Below are 11,504 nucleotides of genomic sequence, written 5' to 3' on the forward strand. Positions count from 1 at the left end.
CAAAGTCACTCTCCTCTTGGGTCCTCTGCTCCCCTATGCTAAGTTTGAGAATGGCAGATCATATGAGCTTTACCTTCTGGGCTTTCTGAATGGACAGGCTGATGGCAAGCATTCAGACTTTCCCACTTTTATCCTGTAGACTCTTGGAGGACAGCCTGGCCTCCCATAAAAGGGCATGTGATATGGGGGTCAGAAGTATGGATTCTGGCTTCCAAGTGCTGTGCTCTGAATCCTGGCTTGGCTATCACTAGCCATGTGACTTGGGAAAATGACTTTACCTTTTTGTACCTTAGTATTTACGTGGACAAAACAGAGATGAAAATGACAGGGCTTTTGCCAGGATTAAATGTTCTTGCACATAAGGGTTCTGTACACAGTAAGTGATCAGTAAAGTTGGACTAAGATCAAAACTTGTAGCTTGATTCCAACTCTTTCTGGTAACCTAGCTGTATGCTCATGTCTACCAGAAAGAGATCCTGTGGCATATATTCATTCATTCAGTATTGATTGTCTGCTACTGATTAGGCACAGTTCCAGGCTCTGGAGATTCACAAAACAAAACCCCTGCCGTCCTGGAGCTTACATTCTAATGGAGATACCTGTTTCTAATAATCCTTCTTTCTAGAAAGTTTCTGGCAACTCTTTTCTGAAATCTGCTAGCAGCTCCAGGTCTAGTCCTTATCTCTGTGAATCTTGTGAACTGGTAAATGCCATCCTCTGTAGAATGAGCCTTTAAAGGACAACTGTGGAGGTGACTTCTGGGCTCTAGCGGGACAAACCATGGTTTGTTTTTTGGCTTGTCTCGCCTTCTACTGGATTCTGAGACATGACGCCCTACCCTGAACTTTTGAAATCTTTGTACTAGACTGCCTGGGTTCAAACCCTTATCTTCACCTCTCTGCCACAGTTTCCTCATTTGTAAGATGGGGACAATAACAGTAACAGCCTTATGGAGTTATTATGAGGATTTAATCTGTTAATACATGTGTTTAGTATAGTATCTGGCGCACAGGAAGGGCTCAATGAATATTAGCTATTAGTATTGTTATCATTGTTCATCGAAGAAAAAGATCGATATATAGATTCTTTGGCATAGCCCCCCTCTCTAGAAGACTGAACAGCCCCCATGTCTCTAGATTGATTTGGTGGCTGAAGTTCAGGTGTCAGTGATCCTGGAAGAGGATGGATCATGGGCCAGAGCTCTGACCTTGGATTGGATGGACACACTGACCTCCAGTACTTGCTTGGTTCTTCCAGACTGTCCCCAAGCATCAGAGACTTCTGCTTACGCCCAGGAAGGACCACCTCAGCCGGTGTAGTCTCCCAATCCGAGAATCCTCGCTTGATGGCTGGGTTGGCCGTCCTCAAGCTTGTACTCACATTCCTTCAGAAGTGGAGCACTTGCTACCTCTTTTCCAAACAACATCCTTGTCCTGAGTCAAAGTTAAACTTCTTTCTTTGTTTTGTTTTGTTTAATCTAGAATCCAGAACTGCAACTTTGGGAAGAGACGTTGGTATTGTCATTTGCATTGTCATCTGGGCTCGCCCAGTGACCTGCTTCCCCCCATCCTAAGTGATCAATCTGATGCAGTATCAATTCCATAGTTGATCACAGGACCAGCTCTGTTCCAGGTCCGGGTGGGTACCGCACGTGTGCTTAGTCACTCAGTCACGTCCGATTCTTTGCAACCCCATGGACTGTAGGCCACCAGGTTCCTCTGTCCATGGGATTCTCCAGGCAAGAATACTAGAGTGGGTTGCCATGGCGATCTTTCCAACCCAGGGATTGAACCCAGATCTCCCAAATTGCAGGTGGATTCTTTATCATTTGAGTCGTGAGGATGAGATAACTCAGACTCAATGAGCCCCTACACAGGTGAGCAGGGAGGTGGCCTGGATGACCAACATCATTGTCCAGCTGGGAACCAAGTGCTAAGAGGGCCTGAAGGAGACAGGCAGAGACCTGGAGTTTGGGTCCTGTTTTCCTGCTTTATGTGTGTCCTTGGTCATGTCGCTTAATCCCTGCCCCCACCCACCCCCAGCCTCATTTTCTCTGTAAAATGGCAGAGATCTACCTCACAGGGAAACTGTAGGATGAACCATGAAAACAGTACCGTCCTTAGCACTTAGTAGGTGCTCAAGAAAGAAAAAATGGCCAAAGGGAACATGAAGAAGCAGGCTGCCAGCTGAGGGTCCCAGAAGGAGGTGACAATTAGGGAGCAGGCTGGTGCGGGGGACTGCAGACAGGGTCTGGGGACGGTGAGTCCTTGACATTGCCATGCAGCCTCCTGCTCTGAGAAGCCCTGCCTCCCAGCTCTCTGGAACCATTCAGATTCCTGGGGTATTCAAGTACCATTTCTGGGCTGGAGGCTCTGAAAGGGGCAAAATCACACTGCTGCACAGATTTCCAGAAGTTTTTTTTTTTTTTTAATGTCTTGTTTTAAATAGATTGTTTTCCAAGGGTCATATGACCGCTCCTCCTCCACCCCCGCAGGCCAGGGGCGGGCCGGCCCCCGTGGGTGTTGCAACTTCGGGCCTCAAAGTGGGGAAAGGCCGGCGGGCGGCGGCCACGTGACTCGCCCCGGGGATAAATAGACGGCGAAGCTGGGACTCAGCACAGTATTCCTTCCGCCTCCTCGATCCAGTTCTGCGCCGTCGGAGCCAGAGTTCTCGGAGCCAGCATCGACCCCACACCTACGCAGCCGCAGGATGGAGCGCCCGCAGCCCGACAGGCAAGTGCGGGGCGGGGGACCGGCTTCTCCCGGGCAGGGCAGATCCCTCCTCCCGCAGAGCTCCCGAGACCGAGCCGGGAAGCAGGAAGCGACCTCGCTGAACGGGCGGGCGGTCACTTGGGGCTTTGGTGTTAGGAGGAGCTGGGTGCCAATTCCCCTCGGTGGGGCAGTTGGAGAGATGAAAGATGATTGACATGCCTGGCTCCCTGTGGATGACCCGATAGGAGTGTTGTCGTGGGACCGACTTTGGTTTTGGTTTTGTACTTATGCGAGTGCTTGGAGGTAGCGATCTGCTCAATCCGGGATCCCCGCCGATTGTTGGAGCCTGGGCGACAAAGCCTGGCTTTCTTACTGGGGACGCCTCTTGGCCGCATCCACCTCTGGCTAGCTAGCTGTCGAATTAAAGAGCACATCACCTCGGCTACTGAGCCCGCGCTTGTTTTGGTTTTGTACTCGTGCGAGTGCTTGGAGGTAGCGGGCTGCTTAATCCGGGATCCCCGCGACTGTTGGAGCCTGGGCGACAAAGCCTGGCTTTCTTACTGGGGACGCCTCTTGGCCGCATCCACCTCTGGCTAGCTAGCTGTCGAATTAAGGAGCACATCACCTCGGCTACTGAGCCCGCGCTTGCAGTATTAGGGTGGCACAGTAGAGCAGGCACAGCAGGAGAGCCAAGGTCTCCTGACTAGCTGGAATTTGGCCCTGGGTTTGTCCACCTCTGAGTCTGGCTCCTCCCATCTTCCAAGAATCTGACCAGCATGTACAGAACAGGGGGTGATGTTTCTGAAGGAGTGCTGGCCAGAAAGGAGAAATGACACCCGTGTGGGAGGTGGATGCAGACATAAGGCAGAAATACTCCCCAAAAGGGACTGTTTCTTTGAGTAAAACTGAGTTTTACTTGAGCTTTTTCAATACTTTTGTGTGAGCAGAATGTTACAAGGGATCATGAGATCTGTATTTGAAACCTCAACAAAGTTAATGAGTTAAATCTTGGGTCTAAAAGCCAGTGGAAGCAATTGCAGGTGAATTGAGTGTGCACCCTGCCCACTGATGCTGCTCCCTTCTCTTCTCTATTGAGAATAATTGGCCGGACCTTTCCTGTTGGTTTGGGGGACCCGTATTACCCAGTGTTTCAATAACTGAAAAGTGTGGCTGGGGTTGCATCTTAAAGGTAGTTGGGAAAGTGGCTGTGTATTAGATGGGAACCTGGGTTTCTGCAGAGAAGCCTGATAAAAGTGGAAATCTCTTTTTTTAAGTCCTGCACACAGGCAGGGGTACCCCTCAGAAGCTCGGCATTGGAAGGGACTGTGCCCAGAGCCCTGTCCTCGACTCCCTTGTTCACCTCTGTACCTTCTCTCTGCAGCATGCCCCAGGATTTGTCAGAGGCCCTGAAGGAGGCCACCAAGGAGGTGCACACCCAGGCGGAGAATGCCGAGTTCATGAAGAACTTTCAGAAGGGTGAGCTGACCCGAGAAGGTTTTAAGGTATGTGGACTGGAGGTACCAGCCTTGGCAGGGGTACGTTGGGTGGGAGTGTACCCAAAGCGCAGAGCAGTGGTATTAGTGGGGATGGCTACTAGGGTTGCTGAGGGAGCCGCTGAGCATGTTCAAGGGAGTCATTTCACAGGTCATGACCTTGAGGCTCAGAGAGTGGAAATGACTTACCCAGGGTCACACAGCAGGTTTCACAGCCTGCAGTGTAGTATTGTGGAGGGGCTGGGGCAGTGGTACTCTTTTAAGTGACCACCTAGTGCCTGCTTGGCATTTTACTCACTTAATTTTAATTAGTGCTTCAGCTTTGATAAGGAAGATGAGGAAGGGAAGGCTCAGAGGTTAAGTAACTAACAGAAGGTCACACAGCCTGTAAGCAAATGGGAGAGGCCAAAATTGAGCCAAGGCTGGTTATCTTATCTGCCTCTGAAGGTAAGAGGGGAGTATGGGTTCAAGCTTGAGTACTTCTGTTCCTTAATAGTAAGAATACGGGCACCATCTAACCTCCCCAAGGTACCTTTTCCTACATTTTTCCTGTGAAATGAGCCTTTTCAACAGCAGGGTTTTCCTTTTTTTTGACCACACTGCACAGCATGTGGGCTCTTAGTTTTCCAACCAAGGACTGAACTCATGCTCCCAGCAGTGGAAGCACGGAGTCCTAACCACTGGACCAAGGGGAATACCCAGCATGATTTCCTTAAGTGCCCGTTGTATTTGAGGCATGAATTTTTGCTATTACCCAGCACAGTTGTGAAATTCGTACAGGTAGAAGGAAAGCATGTGAGAAAAGAACCTGGCAGGTGCTGGCTGTGAGGAGAGGCTTGTTTGGGTTGAACAGTGTGCGTGGGGAGCCGTGGCTCACCACTCCTGACACCCTGCCTTTGGGTACTGGGAGAAGCCCCCTACTTCCAACAGGAGAGGTGCTTCAGTGAAGGGCGATTTAACATGCAGCTCTAAGGGTCTCATAGCCCTGGGCTGTGTCCTGTGGGTGTGAGTCTAGCCCTTACTCCTTCGTTCTGCCCTCCACCCACCTGAAAAAGCTGACGTACAGTTGCTGTAATGTGACTGGGGCAGTGGGAGTGGGGAGGTGGCCGCTGGAGTACCCCATGCCCAGCCACTGTACGCTTTGGAGCTTCCTTCTTGGCCCCTGAGTTCAGAGTCAGCACAAAGATCCAGGAGAGGACCCAGTGCTCGCTCAGATTGTGCTGATGGAGGTAGCGTTTTTTATCATCACGGTCCAACTTCAGTGCTGACTACCAGGTCGCGCCTAGTGCTTCACCTCTGCCACCCTCCCTGATCCGCATACCTGCCCCATCACTCTGTGGTCAGATTACCCTTCTACGTAAGGAAGGGAACCTTGTGCAGAGTCACCCAGGCCCCAGATTGCCTAGAGAGGGTGAGTGGTTTTATCCACCATCACCCAACCAAGGACTGGCCGAGCGGAGTTAGGACCAGGTCGGTCACAGGTGAAAACCCAGGCTGCTCTGTACCAGGCTGCCTGGGTTTCTGCCCTGGTGAGAGACAGTGCTCCCATGAATGATTAAAGGTTCAGAAATCACCTGAAAACCTCAGCCGGAACATCTAAACTTTGTCCTCTTTCAAACTCAAAACTAGAAAATTAATGTGTAATGGGAGTTACCTGAGCCAAGGGGCACTGGGCTGTCCCCCAGCCCAGCTTTCAGAGGTGATGGGGTTCAGAGGGGTCTTCTGGGGAGAGCTGTGCCCTGCAGATGGATCCCCAGAAGTCAAAAGCCAGGGAGAGGTGCCTGGCGTCTCCTGTAAGCACTTTTCATTCAGTTACTTTCTCCAGAAAGCCATGCCTGTGCTTGGCTCCATTTCTGTTTCTTACTAGCTTTGTGACTTCTGTGTCTCATACCCTCTCTGAGCCTTAGTGTCTTTTCTGTAAAATGGGCATAGCCATTCCTTTGTTAGATTTTTCCAAGGATGAAATGAGGATTTGTATTTTTTCCAGTGTGATAAAAGGTTTTTAGGCTCAGACAGTGCACGATGAAAATTTTCTCCTGTGACACTTTCTCTGGCTGCCACCTGGGGAGGGTTGGAGGGGCTGGCAGGAGGTGGGAGCCCAGCCTGGGGAGGTGACAAGGATGACTCTGAAGGTGATAGTGCGAAGGGGCTGGATGCTCTGATAACCACCTACTTGCTCTGGTTTCAGCTGGTGATGGCATCTTTGTACCACATCTACGTGGCCCTGGAGGAGGAGATCGAACGCAACAAGGAGAACCCCGTTTACACTCCCCTCTACTTCCCAGAGGAGCTGCACCGCCGGGCCGCCTTGGAGCAGGACATGGCCTTCTGGTACGGGCCCCACTGGCAGGAGGCCATCCCCTACACACAGGCCACCAAGCGCTATGTTCAGCGACTCCAGGAGGTGGGGCGCACCGAGCCCGAACTGCTGGTGGCCCATGCCTACACCCGCTACCTGGGAGACCTGTCTGGGGGCCAAGTTCTCAAGAAGATTGCTCAGAAGGCCCTGAACCTGCCCAGCTCTGGGGAGGGCCTGGCCTTCTTCACTTTCCCCAATATCGCCAGTGCCACCAAGTTCAAGCAGCTGTACCGCTCCCGCATGAACACCCTGGAGATGACCCCCGAGGTCCGGCAGAGGGTCCTGGACGAGGCCAAGACCGCCTTCCTGCTCAACATCCAGGTGAGGGTCTGGGCTGTGCTGCGTGGCCACCCTGCCTCCAGCTGCTCTTCCAGGGACATTTCTCGAAGGGTTGGGGGCCGGGGGCGTCAACGGTCATGGTTAAGGGCAGGGGCTTGGGGTCCAGGGTTCCAGTTCTGTCACTTACCTGGTGGGGTGATCTTAGGCAAATCTCTTTCTTAATCACTTTGTACTTCAGTTTCCCTATCTGTAAAATGGCGATATAATAGCACTTAGCTCACAGAGTTGTTGTGACTGCTTAAATCAATCAAGTCCCAAAGCAGGGCATGTTACAGGGTCAGCCCTCGAACATTCAGTTCAGTTGCTCAGTCGTGTCTGACTCTTTGCGACCCCGTGAATCACAGCACGCCAGGCCTCCCTGTCCATCACCAACTCCAGGAGTTCACTCAAACTCATGTCCATCGAGTCGGTGATGCCATCCAGCCATCTCATCTTGTGTCGTCCCCTTCTCCTGCCCCCAATCCCTCCCAGCATCAGGGTCTTTTCCAATGAGTCAGTTCTTCGCATGAGGTGGCCAAAGTATTGGATTTTCAGTTTCAGCATCATTCCTTCCAATGAACACCCAGGACTGATCTCCTTTAGGATGGACTGGTTGGATCTCCTTGCAGTCCAAAGGACTCCCAAGAGTCTTCTCCAACACCACACTTCAAAAGCATCAATTCTTCGGCGCTCAGCCTTCTTCACAGTCCAACTCTCACATCCATACATGACCACTGGAAAAACCATAGCCTTGACTAGACGGACCTTTGTTGGCAAAGTAATGTCTCTGCTTTTCAATATACTATCTAGGTTGGTCATAACTTTCCTTCTAAGGAGTAAGCGTCTTTTAATTTCATGGCTGCAATCGGCATGTGCAGTGATTTTGGAGCCCAAAAACATAAAGTCTGATACTGTTTCCACTGTTTTCCCATGTATTTCCCATGAAGTGATGGGACCAGATGCCATGATCTTAGTTTTCTGAATGTTGAGCTTCAAGCCAACTTTTTCACTCTCCTCTTTCACTTTCATCAAGAGGCTCTTTAGTTCCTCTTCACTTTCTGCCATAAGGGTGGTGTCATCTGCATATCTGAGGTTATTGATATTTCTCCTGGCAATCTTGATTCCAGCTTGTGTTTCTTCCAGCCCAGCGTTTCTCATGATGTACTCTGCATACAAGTTAAATAAGCAGGGTGACAATATACAGCCTTGACGTACTCCTTTTCCTGTTTGGAACCAGTCTATTGTTCCATGTCCAGTTCTAACTGTTGCTTCTTGACCTGCATACAGGTTTCTCAAGAGACAGGTCAGGTGGTCTGGTATTCCCATCTCTTTCAGAATTTTCCACAGTTTCTTGTGATCCACACAGTCAAAGGCTTTGGCATAGTCAATAAAGCCGAAATAGATGTTTTTCTGGCACTCTCTTGCTTTTTCGATGATCAGCGGATGTGGGCAGTTAGCTACGGTTATTGTACGATGTGAGCGTCACCATTGTGGCACTCTGTGACAACTCCCTGTGACGACATACAAGTAGGCTGTGTGCTCATATGTAGCCAGGTTGGCACTGCAGGGTTCACGGATGCTGCAGACCTGGCCTCCGCCATCTGGGCCTCTCAGCCCAGCCAGGAGGCATGATCTGTTCTTTCTACAAGTGTCTCAAATCCAGGGGAAGATGGGTTTTGCCTTGAAAGGTGATTTCTTAGGCAGAGCCAGGGTGGGTGTTCCCAGTGGGGGTGAGATTCCTTCTAACCCTGATGTTGAAGAATTCTGTCGCTCTCCTCCTATCTGGAGGCCCTGTGGGAACTGGGCTCTTAGTTTATGCTTTCCTGGCTCCTTATTCCCAGCTTGGGACCCCAGAAGAGATAGATTGGTCATAGCACTTGCTATTGAGCAATGTGCGTCCTTTGCATACCACTAAAAAATACCCAGCACACCTGGTCACTCTTCCGAGAAAAGCTGTTATCTTTCAGAAAGGTGGTGTAGAAAGAACAGGCGCTTTGGAGCCAGAGCCCCATGGGAGGGCTGGCCCTTTCCGTGTGACCTCTGGGTTAGTCACCACCCAGGCACTGAACTTCTGGAGGAACAATGTCCTGGTCTGTAACCCTGGCTAATGAGTACCACAGAGCTTTGAGTGCCTGCTTGGGTACCACTCAAGACATGGTAATTTGCAAAGGGACCCAGCATACGGGCATGGGTGGCCATTCAGAATGGCTGTTATTGGGGAGCATTTGGAGAAGACCAGACAGGCGAGTTAATGAACTTGTGACATCTTATGTCTTAAGCTGGATGTTTGGTATTTTTACTGTGATTCTGTTCTGTCGTGCTATTTCACAGCGAAACCTCAGACCTCCCATCAGCAGGCCTGGCCCCACCTTTCATGGAGATGTGCGTTTTGTTCTCTTGCAGCTGTTTGAGGAGTTGCAGGGGCTGCTGACCCAGAAGCCCAAGGACCGTGATCCCTTGCAGGGACCAGACCTTCACAGCCGAGCCGGCAGCAAGGCACAAGGTGAGGGCCTCCCGGGGGGCATGTGTGGAGGGCACGTGGCCCAGCTGTCTGGATCTGGTGTCTCAGACTCTTCTGTCTTCTCCAGACTTTAAATGGGAAGTTGGGGGTGGAGCCAGCCTTCACCCGGATGACCCCTCTGCACCTCAGTCTCCCCATTCTAGAATCAGGGGGGTTGGGCTGGTTCTAGGTCACTTTTGAGTACTCAAAGGATACTCTGAAGTCATGGCAAGTCCTCCCCCCGCCCCCCCCCCCACACACTGTAGGTCCCTTGGGGGTCTGTTAACAGTTCCCGAGCAGAGACCCCCTGACTTGGGGCTAGGGGTCCAGGGCAGCTTCTAGCTATCCCCCCGCTGTGGATGCAGGGTCCTGTCTCGGGTTAGTCCCTCCCTCAGGCCGCTCAGAGAGCTCGCTAGGGGGTGGCAGTGCTGAGAGAACATACGGGAAACTTCCAGAGCACCAGAGTGCTCCCCAGATGTCCCCTCCCTCTCTGTGGGCGCGAGTGTGGCTTTGGGAGTGAAAGGAGGGGAGGGGTGAAGCTCGGCCACCTGGTTGGCAGGTCATCTCAGGCCTCTGCTCCTGGTGCCACTGTAGCTCATGTGTGCCAGGACTACATGGACCCCTCTGTTGGTGGGGCTTTGCCGGGAACACTGGAATGTGGCCATTCCTGATGAGATTACCCAGTGGGGGTGAGGGGACTTAGCCCTAACACATCAGTTCTCAAACTGTGGTACCCTGCCTACCCCTGGAGAGTACTTCTCACAATCTGCCTGAAAATGGAAGAGTGGACAGCTTGGAGAAGTAAGTCAGCTCCCTGTCTTAGGAGGTATCCAAGTAGTGGCTAGAGGGCTCCTGGTTTGCAACTAGTGGGGACTTTATTAGACCCTGCTGAGGCGCCTCTGATGTGTTTTCCTGTGACGTCAAATGCCCCTGCTTCCGTCCTCCAGGAGTTGACATCATCTGCCTTTTCTTTCAGACTCGGCTCCCGCCAAGGCGCCCAGGGGGAAGCCCCAGCCCAGCGTCCTCTCCCAGGCACCTCTCCTGCGATGGGTCCTCACACTCAGCTTTCTGGTGGCCACGGTTGCTGTGGGGCTTTACGCCATGTGAATGCGAGTGTGCTGCCTCCTGGGGCCGTGAAAACTGTCCGTGGAGCGGGGCAGCCTCCTGGCTGGCTTCCTTCCCTTGAGCCTGGGTCAGGGGGCAGCTGTCAGGGCTCCTGCTGTCTCCCTGCGTCCCTCCCTTCTGGATAAAAGGAGCCTGAGACATCTCCACCAACCCAGAGTACATCCAGTCAGTGACCTGCACTTCAGAGTGGGACACGGGGTCTTCCCTGGCCCCTCAGCACTCTCCCCTCCCTGTTCCTGCAGCAGAGCCCAGAAGATGTAGCCAGAGCAACAGCTGTTGTGAACCTCCGAAAGCCTTGGGTCTGAAGTCTCCCTTTTGACCTGCTGTGACCGCTTGCCCTGTGGGCCATGGCAATTTTTGTATATGTTCAAAGATGTTGTGTCTTATGTTTCCGTCTTGTTTTTGTTGGAGCCACTTTGTGTTCCTGGCTCAGCCTGAACTGTGGTATTCTGTTGTGTTCTATTCTGTTCTTATAGCAGGGTAGGGGTGGGTTGTGGCGGGTGGGGAGGGAAATGTTTAACAGGACTGTGGCCTTGATTGCTAACTTTCATGTGAAACAATAAACTAAATGGCCTGATAGTAACTTGATGTGTTTTTCTTGGGCTCTGTTACCCTTGGGGAGCTGACCTTTCTTCCTCATGTGTTTCTTGAAAATCTGGTGGGCAGAAGGGGTGAATGTGGGTGTCATAGGAGCTGGTTTGGGATGGTGTGCTCTGTTCTAAGGGTGGTGGGGGTGACCTTGAAGCAGTCAGTGGGCACGTCTTTGGGGTGAACCCCACTTGATGGAAGACAGCTTTACCAAGGATGGGATTCACTGTAAAGCTGAAATGAGCAAATTCTGGAATAAGACCTGTGTCTTGTACAGTGAATTGTAGGGACTGGAGTAAGAACCCTGGTTCAAACCCCTGGTTTTCTTTCTGTAACTGCCTTTGGGGTTAGGTATTAACCCTTCTGGGGCTTGTCACCTTCAACACCAATACAGAGACCCAGCTCACCTG

At 51.6% G+C, this 11,504-nt stretch overlaps 1 protein-coding gene across 1 annotated transcript; it reads left to right on the forward strand.

The window, feature by feature from the left end:
- The first annotated feature begins 2,609 nt into the window (after positions 1 to 2,609).
- Positions 2,610 to 10,946, forward strand: HMOX1 (heme oxygenase 1). The gene is made up of 5 exons (XM_068970778.1): positions 2,610 to 2,732; positions 4,093 to 4,213; positions 6,393 to 6,884; positions 9,285 to 9,384; positions 10,358 to 10,946. Exons 1-5 carry the CDS (start codon positions 2,710 to 2,712, stop codon positions 10,486 to 10,488), a joined length of 867 nt encoding a protein of 288 aa, XP_068826879.1. The 5' UTR covers positions 2,610 to 2,709; the 3' UTR covers positions 10,489 to 10,946.
- The last annotated feature ends 558 nt before the right edge of the window (positions 10,947 to 11,504 follow it).

The sequence above is a fragment of the Capricornis sumatraensis genome, chromosome 4 (assembly GCF_032405125.1).
Source record: "Capricornis sumatraensis isolate serow.1 chromosome 4, serow.2, whole genome shotgun sequence".
Lineage (NCBI taxonomy): Eukaryota > Metazoa > Chordata > Mammalia > Artiodactyla > Bovidae > Capricornis > Capricornis sumatraensis.